Source organism: Pungitius pungitius, chromosome 20 (assembly GCF_949316345.1).
Source record: "Pungitius pungitius chromosome 20, fPunPun2.1, whole genome shotgun sequence".
Lineage (NCBI taxonomy): Eukaryota > Metazoa > Chordata > Actinopteri > Perciformes > Gasterosteidae > Pungitius > Pungitius pungitius.
In genome coordinates this window covers 4,270,094-4,285,570 of record NC_084919.1, presented here as the reverse complement: position 1 = coordinate 4,285,570, position 15,477 = coordinate 4,270,094, and the positions used below count along the sequence as shown (strand labels likewise).

The window sequence follows — 15,477 nt, the reverse complement described above, 5'->3', positions numbered from 1 at the left end:
GATGCCAAACTGATCAGCTATTCGCCGTCATTAGCCGCGGCTTGACCAACTTTGCAATAAATCGTTTTCTGATCTAATGTTAACTTGCGTGGACTTTTTTCGAAACCCCCCCCAAACAGCACACAGCTCCTCTCCTGGGCACAACTGCTCTCTCTCCTTGTTGCTCTTTTGCCGTGTTTTCTTGTTGTGATAGCGGACGATCTGTACACAACATGTAGTCCAGAGGGGGCATTTTATGAAATTAAAATTAATTAGTGTTATAAATTGTTTGTCACAAGCTGTTGCGGCGTGGTGTTTTACCCTGTGAAATAGTGTTTGTCGAGGGTTATTCATTTTTATTTTTTATAAAGTTCACAACCATGACTCGATCTCCATACACGTAATAAGAGAAGCTCCGACCGCTGCGCGCTCAGCGATGAGGTGTAAAAATAGATTCTGCCTCAGTCGGGACCCCAGACCGTACTGACTTTTTTTGAAAGCCCCGGCCGGCTACCAGGCGTAGCGGCTGACCGTGTAAACTGCCAAGGAAAGAGTTACCAGGATGGCGGCCTGCACTGACTCATTAGTCTCGACCGAGAGGGAACTGTGCTTTGTGTCCCCCCCCCCCCCACCCCCACCCCAAACAGGTAACCTAACCTGGTTGGTTGGACTTCTGCTTGAGTTGAAGAAGTGGAGCCATGCTCAAATGAACTCCATGTACTTATAGGAGTGATAGAGCTGTAATTTGTCCCTTATTGGAATAGAAATGCCGTCACGGCCGGTCTCCACACGGTCCTGAGATGATGTCTAATCAGCCGACATAATTAGTTGGTGAATTAATCACCAGCATGTGTCACAGGTCTCCAGGCTGCAGCCTAGAAGGTTGCTACAACATAAATATGGACGCCAAAAGAGATGTAAGCACTACCACAGGACGCACATTTGTAGACCAGCTGGCGCCCGGCAAACTACAGACATGCACCCTGAGTCCCCCCCCACCCCCCGCCGCCGTGTCTAACTGGCAGGAAGCAGCCCCCTGGGAGGACGAAACGAGGGTCGTCATCTAGGTCCCGCACCTGAATGAGTTTCATAAACCAAGAGAGGGGGGGGGGGGGGCGGGGGGTTTATTAGTGTGGACGCCGAAGTGACTCACCGTCACCTCTACTGGTTTCAAATTGTATGCAAAGAACGGGACGAGGAAGGCCGGCTTCCCCACGTGCTTCAGTTCATGGCTGCACGTCGGCGTCTACCTGTCGAGGCCACCGACAGGTTCGCAGCGCTCTGCGTGGCCACGTGGCAGAGAACTCGCCCGCCGGGTGGTGTTGACATTTACTGCACGGCCTTACTGAACCAGTGGTGTTGTGGGGCTGCTGCTGAGTCTGCTGGAGCTGCCTGCAGACAATGAGGGAGAGTGTGAGGGGGATGGGGGGGGGGGGGGGGGGGGGGGGTTCTCATTCACAAATCCCCCAGTAGTGAGTCAGACAGGAAAACTGCACATGTGGGAGGGGACCAGCGAGGAAAGCAACCAGAGGTATAGAGAGCCCAAAATACATCATTGTCATTTAGCAAGCGAAAGATGGTTTCAACTTCTCAAATGGGATAATTTGCTGTTAAACAATAAATAAACCATAAAGGAAATATCTGTTTGATTAATCATAGCCCTGCTAGTTAACATGCACTGAATTGGGATCAGTCAAACTAGTAGTAACGTCATGTTTTTGTCATGATGTTGATCATTTCTTAAGATTTAATAGTGTTTTCCCTAGCGCCACGTCCCCACCTACAGCGAGATATTTGCACTTGTGTCGATGCAGAACTGCGTCTTTTTTTTGTCTGTAGAAGACCACAAATTCCGACTTAATTGAAAAATGGATCCCATGGAGGTGTTGTCGCTATCGTGGAACGTTTTAGTGGGGCGTCGGGTTAGTTGAAGTCTCTTAAGCTAGACTTTAACACAGACCTTATTTCAGGCATTTAACCTATAAGCGACACATGTAAAAATGCTGACTCATGCAGGTTTAGGACTCCTTCCTGCAGCGCTCTATTCCCCCCCGCCCCAGTCCTCCTCAGTGTGACTCCATCTCGGCAGACACTACGACGTCGTCCCCTCACGACTAGGCTGCACACACTGTCGGCATTACTCGCCACTCCGTATTTTAGTCCTTCCCCTCCCCCACGTTCTCCATCTCGTGCAGACCTACTCACTTTCACTCTCATCATAATTATTCTTCTTTCTTTTACTGTCTGTCCCTCCCTCTCTCGCTGTAGTCTGACCAGCTTGGCAGAAAGAATAACTTGTTTATCTCCCCCCGCTGTCCGTCAGGGGGCTTTTGCTTTGCTGTTGCCTAGCAACTGCAGACGAAGCGCACATCAGTGTGTGTGTGTGTGTGTGTGTGTGTGTGCGTACACCGCCGGATTGGCTGCTAGCATTTTGGCCTATGCACATGGTGGCATTGTTCATCTTGAAGCACAAACACACATGATCCAGGTTGGACGGAGAACCTATTGATCCTATGAGTTCCTTTGTGTGTCACTGGTTGCAATACCATAATCTGCTCATTATTTGTTATCAATTAACATTAAAAAAATCATGAAGACTGACTGAAGAACAATTTTTTAAGTGAAGGGTTGATGTAATAGAGGATGGAGAATTGCCAAGGGGTGTGTGTATGCATGTGTGTGTGTGTGCACACACATGCATCTCCCGAAACCCTGCTAAAGGCGATGAGGGTTTGGGTGGAAGACGCGTCTCCCCCTGTCTAGCAGTCACTGGTCGGAGAGTCTTTGATACTGTCTTCAATTTTATTTTTTACACTGCCCTTTAGTTATATCCCATTAAACCTCTGGCAGCATCCAGCGCCGGCTCAGGCCGATGATGAATGGGAGCGCGCCGCCTGCAGCTCAACCTCACCTTAGATGGCTTTGAGCAGTGTGGGGGTGTCGTGGGAGTGATGACATCACGCCGCTTCTGTCATAAATATTGCATCCCTCTCATTTTCTCAGCGCCGGCTGACCTCACGTCACGTTACACCGCTCGAGACCTAAATCCACCCTCTCGCTCTCTCTGGTTATTCAGCTAATGGGCGGCTCCCACTCATCCATCTGGTTCCCGGAGCCTTACAGCGATTGGTCGGAAGGTCTGTGTGGGAGGGTGCAGTGGTTTACTGGACCCTATGCACACGTGATTTTATTTTTACACGTCATCACAGAGCGCCCGGCGGTCTTATGTGTGTTGAGATTGAGTCAGGGTTAAAACTTTATAACAACAATGAATAACCCACAACAAACTATTTGACAGGGGAAAACACCACAACTGGCACTAGCAGCCAAAACAAGCTAACACGCTAACAAGCTAACTCGCTAACAACTCGCTCGGCCAGTTGTGAGCCAGTTGGCCAGCGGACAGCTGTTCGGGTAGCCACGGCCTTTTTTCGGGGTCAATGAATTAATGTGTTTATTTGAAAAAGCAATACCGTGATATTCCGGGATACCGTCAGAATGTTTAATACCGTAAGATGGATTTTTGGCCATACCGTGCAGCCCTAGTCGGCAGTATAGAAACCCTCCATCAATCCTTTTTTGGGGTCCTTCTGACCTGTGCTTTAAATGTGTCTTTTGAGTGAGCTAATTTACTGCGTGGTAATCCACCGATGAAGTCTAGCAAAGTTGCCTCTTAGATTCTAAAAAACCTGCATGTTGTAGCACAGTAGCAGTGTAAGGCGATGGACTGTACGGAGACAAAATGAGATCATACTGCAGAGTGAACGATGAGATGGGGGGGGGTTCTGTTTTTTATGTTTTTGTGTGTGTGTGGTTTTAATACAAAGCCAAAATCTCACGTCGGGGCACGCTAAAAAAAACATGTAATGTCATCTGCGTCATGCTAAGGCTGGATTTGTCAAGCAAAAATACTACTACTCATGATTTATTCATTAAGGAAATATTTGTAATAGTTGCAAAAGTGAATTATTTAATAATGTTTTGGTCTCTTAAAATGCCTTTTTTTTTATCCAGTTGTTCATTGCTCCACCAAATCCTGACACCTCTGGTTCCAAAAAAACAACAAGTGCCAAACCCGAGGCCTCAGAATGGTAGTTCACAAACCAAGTGGCCGTAGTCACAGTGACTGTTGAACTCTTATCCATTCTCCTTGAATGATGCGTCTTTTTATCATTTGATCGCAGCAGCCCAGCAATTAGAAAAAAGTGGGACCCTGGGAAGTAGACGAATTAAATCCAATCGAGCCGCAGGTTCAATGGATTTGTTGTGTTACAGGCCAGAAGACCTGTCTCCACCTCCATGGCGTGTTCCCCTACATCTACGTGCCGTACGATGGCCACAGCCAGCAGCCGGAGCGCTACCTGCGGCAGGTGGCCTTCAGCATTGACCGGGCCCTCAACGCCGCCATAGGAAACCCTGCCTCCGGCGCCCAGCACGTCTTCAAGGTGGTGCTGGTTTCTGGCATGTACGTGACTCGTGATTTTCTGCTCTTGCCAACACAACCAGGAAGGCATTTCACTCAATATGAAAGGATGACATCCCTAAATTACTGTATGCTCCAGATTTACATATGTGCCCATCTCTTGTCTCTTTCAGGCCTTTCTATGGTTACCACGCTAAGGAGAAGCACTTTATGAAGATCTATCTGTATAATCCTCAGATGGTCAAAAGGTAAGGTTGGCGTTTGAAGATTAAATTGGAAGAGAAGATAAGCGACCAGGTTAGAGATTTAGGGAGGCAAAAAGGGAAGTAGAAGGGTGAACGATGTAGACCAGAAGGAAGGTCAAAAGAGAAGATTCGGAGTGGCCACTTCAGGCACTGGTCTCCGATCAGCACAGAGGTCTGAACTTTAAAGGGAGACCATGGAGCAGACAGACCTTAAACATCCACACAGAGCAGCTCTGCCGACCACAGAAAAGCTCTGGTGCTTTTCTGTGATCCAGGAGGGTTCCCTGTCTGGGCATTCAAGAGGGATTTTAATGAAGCCCTCCACGGTTTTAAATGTCAAAAGCATTTATTTTAATTAAAAGAAAAGCAGCAATGTTTAAGTCATACCTGACTTGTCTTTAATAAGTTAGCCCCTGTATATCTCTCATTACAGAGTAACTTTGTGTTGCAGGGTGTGCGAGCTGTTGCAAAGCGGAGCAGTGATGAATAAGATCTACCAGCCTCACGAAGGCCACATCCCTTACCTGCTGCAGCTCTTCATCGACTACAATCTGTACGGCATGAACCTGGTTAACTTGGGGGCCGTAAAGTTCCGCAGGGGCCCGAGCAAAGGTAAGGAACCAAAGATCCACCTCATTCACCGCTGATGCAATCAATGGTATCAATGCAGCGTGCCACAGAGGAGCTGAAACACCCGAATAATGGGTACACCTGTTTACATTTCCTGCTCCCCCCCCCCCCGGCTCAAACCTAAAAGAAAGTTAATCTGGGATAAAGTGGAAGGCTGATAAAATGGTTTGAGCTGGTAAAAAGGGCTTCTGCCAAAAGTCCTTCTCTTAAACGGGTCGTGGGAGGTATTTGAGTTTGGGTTGGGTCTGCTAGGAAGAATAGTGCTTGTGCTTGCCGTCAAAGCGGCGCCCCGGGAGACTAGCCGTGATGAGAGCGCCGCCTGGGACCAGCCCTACATTGCCCCAAAATGTATATTTTACATATAGTTAATATTTGTGTATTTTTAATATAATAAAAAAGGTGTAGCCAGGCCCGCCCCGGGCCACCACCGGTTATCTCGACATATCGAACTGTACTTTAATGCATTGGGCTTTTTCAGATCCGACAAACTGGCATCATAGTTAATATGTCCGAGGGTTCCTTCCTTCCTTCTAATTGACATCTGCAGTGGTTATGGGCATAAAAATACCAAGTTCTCCTCATGAAAGACATGAATGACAGCCCTCCTGTTGCCTCTCTACAGTTCCCAACACGGCGGCAGCCAAGCAGAATTTGATTTGTCAGTCATTTTGAGGTCCGGCCTTTCGTGATTTTTCTCCATCGGCTCTGAGGCATTTTTCTCATTTTCCAACTGATCTCACCTGGCTTCCCACTCGTATTGGCCACATGAACGTACAGCGTGTGTTGAATATTCACCCGTGTGTAAAAACCTTGAGCTGCCGCCTCGTCACACACAAACGGGAGATCTGCCGCCGCTCACAGCACCGTGTACTCGGCGTTTTGCAGGAGATGCAGCGGTGGCCCCAGACAGGCCAATTCCCAGCGGCATTCCCAGCATCAGCCCCTGGAAGAGCCCCTGCACCTCCAAGCTCAACGACAGCACCCTGGGGGCTACATTTGTCCGCTGGGAGGAGAACGCCATACCCTGGTGAGTCCCGCCTGCACGGCTTCTGTCGCATTAGCTCTCTTACTGTGAGTGGATTTCTCTACATTTAAGGTCCCCGGGCCCTTCGAGAGACATCTCTCTCTTCGGTCGCCCCGTTTCTGCCTTTGTCAGATGGATGGTTGGTTTTCGGTGTGGTTCACGTCCCTGACATCCCTACAAAACGTTCTCGTTCTTCTTACGCCACAGAACATTTCAAGATGTATTCTACATGTAATTTAGGCCAAGTTAGAGATGAATAAATCCCAGCTTTTGCCATCATCACAGGAGGCAGAACGCAAGAGTCTGCTAAAGTCAAAGTGACTCAAAGTTGTAATCGCGCAAACTTGTCCGATCTATAGCTTTTGCGTGGAGCTACAGCAAGTATCTCCATCTTTCTTTAAATTTGTTGTTAAGCGTTATTGTCCAAGAATTGTTCAGTGAATCTTTATTCAACATCTTCTATTTCCTCCGTGGCCCCTTTTTAACTTCTTCACACTTTCAGCTATTAACTGTTTGAATATTAAAATGCACAGCTCCTTTCTGGCTTTCCAGCTAGGACTTTTCAGCTTTCTAGCTCTTAAAATTGAATTTATATAAATTAAAAACATCACCTTTTTTAACATGGTTTTCCAACGGAGTTCATTTTCAAATCCTCTCAAACTTCTTCAACTTTCAATCTTTCAGCTAGAGACACCACTTCAACTTTAAAATGTTGTGTCTAAACTATTTTATAATAAAACCAGCTTGTTTCTATTCTACTTTTTTCATATTGACTGATTATGTTTCATCAGTTTTGGGGTCCGTTTCTGAGCTTTACATTAGTGTGTATTGCGCTTCTTCCAGTCAGGACTGAACATCTAGAGTGAGAGCAGCCTCAGAATCCGGGCACAAAAAATTATGGCACTTTTGCCCTCACGGCCACAACATTAACTTTTCAGGCTCTCTAATCCTTTTTTAAAATGATTAATTATCAAAATCAATAACAATAATCACACTTTAATTACCCCATCGTCGTTTAGCTTTTCGTGCCTCTAAAATGAAATATTGCCCGATAAAAATAAATAAAGTCACAAAGGTCCAACTTCAGTGTTTCCCCTGCCATTATACAAGGGGTGGAAGGACGCCCTGAAATGACCTCCCTGACTGAAAGAATAACATGATCACTTGGGCATAAGTTTTGTTTCCTGTCCCTTTCGCAGCTCTCTAGTTCTGGATGAGGTGGAGAAGCAGAGCACCTGTGAGCTGGAGGTCGATGCTGTGGCTGTAGACGTCCTCAACCGCCTGGAAATAGAGAGTAAGACCCGCCGAGGCCCCCACGCAGCATTCTGGGCCACTCGGACGTAGTTGTAGGACTGAGGCCGGGGGGGTGCGATGGCGGAAGCTGAATCGTCGGTGCTCAAAATGACACACATTTGGCTGTAGTGACCGACAGAACCTAGCTGCTCGCAGCACTTCATACATCGTAATCAATTGGCGGCACTGAACATAATAAACACCGCAGAGCCAACCCAACACCTTCTGTCACAGGAAAGCAGAGGGGGGGGGGGGTGCAGAACAGAGTGATATTCTGTGGGACTAAACAAAAGCCATAAGCAAGATGGCTTTATTTTAATCCGACAAAGCAGCTATTGCTTGTGTTTGTCTCCCTGCATATTGGGCCTAAAACTCAGGATTTAGGGACTTTTTTTCAGCAGCATTACAATTTATTTTAAATTGGTGTCGCTCTGATATATGAGCTCTGCTGGACATAAAAAAACGTCATTGCTGTTGGGTAAAAACTGAAAAAATGTTTCAACGGAGCCTGCTGGGTTTTGTAAGCTCACCCACTGTGACTCCCCTCTGTTGGCAGATCAAATCGGCAGAAACCCGGGCCTGCAGGCCATCTGGGAGGACGAGAAGCAGAGGAGGCGGGAGAAGGACCAGGGCTCCCAGATAGAAACCCCCGAGTCCCAAGGTGAGCACATCCGCAGAGGAAACTGTTCAAAACACGGTGACTCAAGAAACTCTTGACTTTGCTTTCATCCTCTCCGTGCCATTGTAAGACATTATCATTTTAAAATCAATTCTAAAGTGAGTTGGGTTGCGGGCTAAATAATCCAAACAATGAAGACCTCGTCACTTTTCCTTAACCTCAGTGCACGGCGTTATGACGTCAAGGAAAGATTTGGGATGTTGGGAGATGCCACCCTTTGGCGCTAGGAGAATCAGACAGGTGGAAGTTTATATTTTTTAACAGAAAATGAATTCATTTAAGGACTCCAAAACAGAATCATGCCTCCTAACAACAATGGTTTAAATTTCTCCTATATGGTTTTAAATGTTACGATGTAAAAGAACTGTGGTACTCCATTACTTTCTTACCTTTCCTAAAGGATGGTCCAGGGCATCCTATGCCAAAGGCCCATAAGAAAGGAGGCACCTTTCCTCTTAAGAGAATTCCACCAGCTCTCATCTCGACTGCCATTTTAAATACTTGCCAGTCATTTCACTCAGTGGGAACCTTCCTTAAAAACGTTGTCCCCTGACCGCAAACAACACAGGCAGCTGTCGTGGCAACAGGATGATAAATAATCACAGGCCCATCTGCTGTTGATGATGTAACGAGTTTGCTTACACATGTGTGGGCCTGGGCCTGGATATAAAGAGAGGATGTTAATGTCCTGGTATGCAAATATTAGAGTTTCTACAATATATAAACAAAATATGCACATTAAACATTCAGCTTTAAAGTTCTGGAATGTCGGATTACACCCAATTGTAATATTGTTTGTAATGACTTGACAACAATGACTGAATTTAGCTGTCTGTTTTCTAGACCGTGGGTTCGTCGCTTTGACCGAGAGTGAGAAGATTTTCATGAAGAGATTTAAGGAGATCCTGAAGGAGAACGAGTTTGACGTGTAAGTCTCTGTTGTTTTCGGGGACAACTCTGATTTCTAAAGCCTCTGTTGTATATTAGTCCCATTTCGTTGAAGAAAGCCAAAGTCGCTGGCAAGAAGCTGGAAGTCATAAAACAATGCTTTTATAAATAAGCACAAGATGCTTCCAGTCACATCAGCGAACCATAGCGTGTGACCAAGTTTATCACGAGTCTCTCTCTTTAATGCTTTGTGTGTCGACTCAAATGTCCTCAGTTTTAGGGTCATGTCAGTGTCATCTGTCACCTCAGAGCAAGAGGGGGGGGGGGGAGCAACTGCAAAGGGGGCTCGGGCAAGGTGTGCAAGTGAAGTTAGAGCAGATGTAGCGAAGAGGGTTGAGAAGGGACGGGCGTGGCATGGAAAAAAAGAAGGGGGGGGAAAGGGGAGAGAGGTGACGGAATCCCTCCCTCGCGCTCCCACAATGCACAGGAGCATTTTGTGTTATGGATAATAGTTCAGTCAGTAGTGCAGTTGTTTCTGTGCATCAAATCCAGATGGCTACTATTCAGTAACCTCTGATAGCAGACAGGAGTGAGGGGGGGGGGATGGATGGATGGATGGATGAAGGGAGGGAGGGAGGGAGGGTTGGAGGAGGGAGGAGCAACGTGGTGTGGGAGAAGTGTGGGCTTTCGGTGTGGAGTGATGGAACACACACACACACACACACACACACACACGCACACAGAGCTTGCTGGCTGGCGGCTCTCAGCTCTCCCACAGGCCGACTGTCTCCATCTCCCGTCTATCTGTTAATACTCGCATGCAGCCCTTTCCCTTCCCTATTGTGCATCGCTGCGGTTGCTGCTGTGCTGTCATGGTCTCACTCGGCATTGCAGGCTTCGCTGGAGATTTCAAATGTCTTTTCCGTCTTTTCTAAAGTCCAACAAATATCTTGTGCACAATTTCTCAACATTTTTCTCCTAACACTCATGCATGGATATGGATTTTTGAAGGGGGAATATATTTTGTATGTAGGGTATTGAGCATGCATCAACGGGATACACTTCCCGCCCTCCTTGTATTTCTTCTTCTTTTTGTGTCTGTCGTTAAAACTGTCACAGCACAGCGGAGGCAGTAAAGGCAGCGGGCTCGTGGCGAAATGTGTTAATCGCTGCGGTAATCTCCCGACGCCTGCCGGGCCCGACTCCCTCGTCGCCCGCTGGAGTCTTTAGCTGGCAGACTAATTAAGAGAGAGAGAGCCAGACAGCGGCACGTGCACACCAGCTCTCTGGAGCCTTTTGCTCACACGGCAAAGCAAACTCTGTGAATGACAATGAGGCTGCAGTAAGAATCCCTCCGGCTGTCGTCCTCGCCTCAGACGCCAGAAAGGCGGCAAGATGCGAGCTGGTTTAAAAAATAAAATGTAGATAAATGATTGCTTTTGGGGTTTTCATCCCTTCATCACCTCGGTAAATGAATAAAAATCCTTTACCAGGTTTGATTTATTGGTTCAAGAAGCGGCCTTCTCTCATCGACTGTAAGGCAGCGTCACTTCTCGCTCCCGTCTGTGTGGATGGATTTCTTTATTCCTCTGAGGTGCTGCCAGGCTTACACGCTGAGGTACACAGCTTCACCTGTCTGGTGTTCATCAAAAACATCCACTAACACCCGCTAACATCAGCTCTCATTCTTAGGGGAAAAATTGCCTGTGTGAGTCACAGGTATTTATTGATTCATCCAACATGACATCAGCGTAGACACGCTAATAACTCGATGTACTTCAAAGACACACATTCAAAACTGACAGAACCATGATAAAAGTCATCTAAACAGTCTTCTTAGTCTACTCCGTAATAGTTAAAGGCACGAAGCCTCTAAGTCAGGGGTGTCAGGGTGCTCAAAGTCAAAACTACTATTACCAAACAGTGTTAGCTGTTAAATGCGCTCCTTTGTTTACGGTTTACAAATGATTGTTTCAACAACCACCAAGTCTGTTTTAAGAGTTTGAAAGACTGCCAGAATTTTGACTGCAATTCAACGGACTGGACAGGGAAGTACTTGTCTACTGAAGAGAAAAAACTCCCGTATGCACTGATTCTGAAGGAATTAGGGTAAAATTTACTTTGCATGTCTCCAGCTACTGAGTCGCCGGAGCAAACGGGGCATTGAATTGATCCCTTGAGGACATTTCATATACGGTTTCTACTTCTCACTGTAGGATTTAAACTTATACCGTCTTCGACATGTGGCTCCAATCCCGAATTTGATGTTGAAAAAAACGCTCGTCCACACAAGGTTCAGATTACTTCAGTGTGGCACCTAAATTGGAAGTCCTTTTTTTATTTTTTTTCATGCCCATTCCGGTGAAATTTGTTCAACTGGCAAGCAGCCTCCGCCCGCCTGGCCTTTACTTCAATATTTCAGAGTCACTAAGTGGTGGGTTGCTAGGCGATGCAGCAGCGAGGGTAAAGGAGCGTGATAGGCAGCTTGTAGCTGAGAACAATCTGGAGGGATACAGAGCCCGAGTTGGCTGCCTTCCCGTTTTCCATTCATATTCTCTCTGTGACACACACACACAGCACTTAGCTGTATACACACTTAGCAGACAGGAGACGCTCTCCACACATGTGCAGCTGCACACACGCCCTGTGTACATTTCCACGCAGAGTAAACAGAGCACTTCCCCTGATTAAGACCCACAGTAAGGAGATGCTTATAAAGCACGACCGCAAGGGGGCCCGATACCTCTGCTTTGTGGAGAACTGACAATGCTCATGTATTGCAATAAATAGAGAATTCTATCCAGTTTGATTTTAGCAGAAAATATAATGCATAAACTCTCTCCGTCTTTACTCAGGACCCAAGATTTGTCCGTTAGGAACAGGGAGGACCAAGACCATCTCCTCAGTGAAATGACCCTGCATCCCGACCCACTGACTCCCGAGTTCACTCCTGCTAATGCTGTGGAGGCGCACAGGCAACCGCAGCCAGGTGAGGGAGACAGACCTACTACTATGTTTTGAGATAAATGGAAGTAGATATCAAGTGTCTGTAATGGAGAGGTGCCAAAGTAAATCCCACCCAAAGGGCAATATGGTAGAAATCAAATTCAATTGTTTTCCTAAGTGCACTCATAAAGGTTTTTAGATACATTCTCATGGCAACAATCTTTGAACCTCCACTTTCAGTCTGACCTTTGAGCTTCCAATTGTATCGGTTGGGTTAAATGGACGTGACCGTTTTGTCAAAAAACCCTTTCATCATCATGATCCAGAGCGACCATCCAAAGGTTTTTCTTTGCCTGGAGCAAGAGACTCTCGCCTTGCCACCATTGATAGTTGGAGCAATTAGTGCAAATGTTAATTTGTTATGTTTGTCACAACACACATCTAGTGTTCAAAGGGGCTACTACTGAACTTGAGGAAGGAGGAAAACACAAGCAGCCCAGTCACATCCCTCTTCATAGCATCTGTGTGGCTGCCATAAACCACTTTGTGTGTGGTTTGCATAAGCCTGATCTGCTTGCACTCTCTCTGCATAACCTCCTGGAGGTGTGTGTGTGTGTTGCTTCAGTAATGCTAACAGTACTCTTGTGTCCAGACTCTGTGAGGAGCAGTAAGAAAGTCCCGGAGGAGGCTGTTGTGGACGAGGAGGCCATTTTGAGTCTCCTGGAGAACAGTCAGACCTTCCTCCCGCTCACCCAGACATCCAACCTCTCGCCCCTGTTGGGTACGTAGCGACTCTGATCAATGCCACTTTCCGGTCTGACCCGTCTGTTTTCCATCATTCGGTTTACATATCTCTTTAAAACCATTAATCGCGGTTAAGACACTCCAACACACTATTGAAGTAAAAACTAAGGTGAATATAAAATACCGCAAGTTACTTTTGACTAGTGCTGTTAAACTGTTCTTATGGTCAACATTTCTTCAGAACTGAGTCCTTTTGAGTTAGTTATTTTATATTTTAGAACCTTGTTGTAAATCACTGGTTTTATAACTTCATTGGATTCTGGCTTAATATGAACAGCTATGGCATCAGAAAGAGATGCATTACAATCCCAGAGAGCCAGTGAATTAATATATAGGGAACAGAGAGCTATGATGTATCATGATGTCTCTAAAACACTGGTTTGATCACAACATTTTAGCAAGTGCCCACGATATGCAGACAAAAAAGGCACAGGTCTCTCTGTTACATTATGCTTCTGATACGTGCACTTCCTGTTGACATTGTCCCATGTAGGAAGGTACGGTCATAGTAAAAATAAAATGACTGAATTAATGTACACCAGTACTGGGTCCTGCTGTGCCTCGTGTTCATGGAGACTCCACAGTTGCGGGGTGTACTGGTTTCCTTCAGTGCTCAGTGGGACTGGTTTCCCTCGGTGTGTAGTCGCAGCAGGTCCATCCTGGACGACCTGAAGGTGTTTCTGTACGTGGGGAACAAGGCACCGGTGCAGAATAGAGATGAGTTTTATTGTCAGGTTGAGAAGCCTTCTCCCTCAAGGTAAAGATGGAGTAGAAGAGATCAAGTACGCCCTCATAAACTTCTCTCCAGACTCTTTCTATCCTGAAATAAATAGTTTAGTCTGCTTACAATCTGTGTTAATCTCTTAAAAAGGATAAGATGACTGGCTGCCACTCCAAATAATGACTACTGTCACTTACCTTGTGTATATTATATTACCTTGTGACTTTCTGATTAGCTAAGCTTACGCTGAATATTTGGCAAAAGACTTGCTGACTTATGGTGACTAATGGCAAAAGCCTGTGAATATTGAGTTTAAAAGCCTAGGGTTCATATAGAGCTAATATTTAATTGGTTTAATGTATTTTAAAGGGATTGTTTTTGATGTCAATGCAGACAGCAGCCAGGACCAAGCCTTCATCGATCTGCTGGCAGGGCTGGAGAACAATGGCTTTTGCAGGACCCCCGTGAGGCAGAACTCCCTGTCCCAGTCGCTTCCTGGTGCAAGAACCCACCACTGTAACAGCGACGAGGAGGAGGAGGGGCCGGAGCTCGACAAGGTGGAGGCCGAGCTCAGCTTGGTAATGTCACAGCGGTGGGACAACGAGCCTCCCGAGAACTTGCCCTCACCAAGGCAAGTCCGTCTGAAAGTGTAGCACAAATGAGCGTGTGCAATGGTATTAATGAGCAAATGAATATAGAGGCGAATCATTCTTGTACATGTACCCGCAGAAATGTTATTGCTGATTTGCGTATTGCAAATAATCCAGACTGAAAGCTGGCACTGAAGGTGGAAGATATTCATATGAATAACAATTTTGCAAATTTAATAATGGTTCAGCAGCTTGTGCTTTACACATTGGAGAGCTGCTGTTTCTTTGGTTAAAGCGTCAAACTGTTTGGGCCTGAATGTAAAGCGACAGCTGATGAGCCAGAAATTTGGCCCGCTTCTTCTCGGCGAGCGGAAGCCGTCAGACGCCACCACCGCTTGCTTTCTGTTCTGACTCGTGCTCCTCTCACCCCGCCGCACACAGGCCAGCCGCAAAGGAGCCCGACAACGGCTTCAGCGACGAGCGGCACGAGTCCTCCGAAGAAGACATGGAGTGGAGCGGCGGGAGTAACTGTCTGTTCGCCAACCTGTCCATCCCCCAGCTCGACGGGGCGGCGGACGAGAGCACCGGTGAGTCGTCCCCCCCCCCCCCCCCCCCCCCACCGCTAATGTGTTTCATCATCTGACTCCAGCGGCACAATGACGTTTGATTTTGCACGGCGCAAGACTTTGGGATTGTAATTGATTCCGTCGAGTTAATTGACTTAATAATTAACTCTTGCCACCATGAGTGCACCGGTGCATTTATGTCTGTGCACCATTTGCTCTGTCAAGAACTCGCGCCCCAACGGGCTGCATGCTGCCCTCAACCTGAATTTCCTCTTGACAGGAATAAGCCGCTAGCTAACACTTTTTTTCCCTTATGAGTAAAGATGAACGACAAGTCTTGCTTTTCTTGCATTTTTACTGTTTGCACCCTGTCACTCAAACAGGATTGATCTTATTTGGTAAAACTGGAACAGACAAAACAAAGAGGTACATAAATACCACGTAAAACAATGTGGCACAAAGATAGCGTGACACGAGAGCTAGCATAGTTTAGCTTAATAACAATGAGCCAAACCTGCGCGTCTTCCTCGTGTGGACTGTCCACTAGGTGTGCAGCACCTACTAAATTTAGGTTTAGAGAAGGCAAAACACGTAACATGTTTTTTGTATGTTGTGGACTGTGTCTATTGTTGTCTGTATGAGTATGTACACATCTTTTGCCAGCCATCTCTAGTGCTAATGGATTGGTT

The 15,477-nt window shown here is 46.5% G+C and overlaps 1 protein-coding gene across 2 annotated transcripts in view; it reads left to right on the top strand.

Moving 5' to 3' along the window:
* rev3l (REV3 like, DNA directed polymerase zeta catalytic subunit) overlaps positions 1–15,477 on the top strand; it is a 42,515-nt gene that overhangs the window by 10,957 nt on the left and 16,081 nt on the right. For both annotated transcript variants that reach the window (XM_037449215.2, XM_037449214.2), the window contains exons 2-12: positions 4,255–4,444; positions 4,576–4,650; positions 5,099–5,259; positions 6,163–6,304; positions 7,501–7,595; positions 8,151–8,255; positions 9,117–9,201; positions 12,017–12,150; positions 12,760–12,888; positions 14,026–14,263; positions 14,664–14,809. In XM_037449215.2, the coding sequence (XP_037305112.2) occupies positions 4,255–4,444; positions 4,576–4,650; positions 5,099–5,259; positions 6,163–6,304; positions 7,501–7,595; positions 8,151–8,255; positions 9,117–9,201; positions 12,017–12,150; positions 12,760–12,888; positions 14,026–14,263; positions 14,664–14,809 (1,500 nt within the window). The remainder of the gene's footprint in view (positions 1–4,254; positions 4,445–4,575; positions 4,651–5,098; positions 5,260–6,162; positions 6,305–7,500; positions 7,596–8,150; positions 8,256–9,116; positions 9,202–12,016; positions 12,151–12,759; positions 12,889–14,025; positions 14,264–14,663; positions 14,810–15,477) is intronic.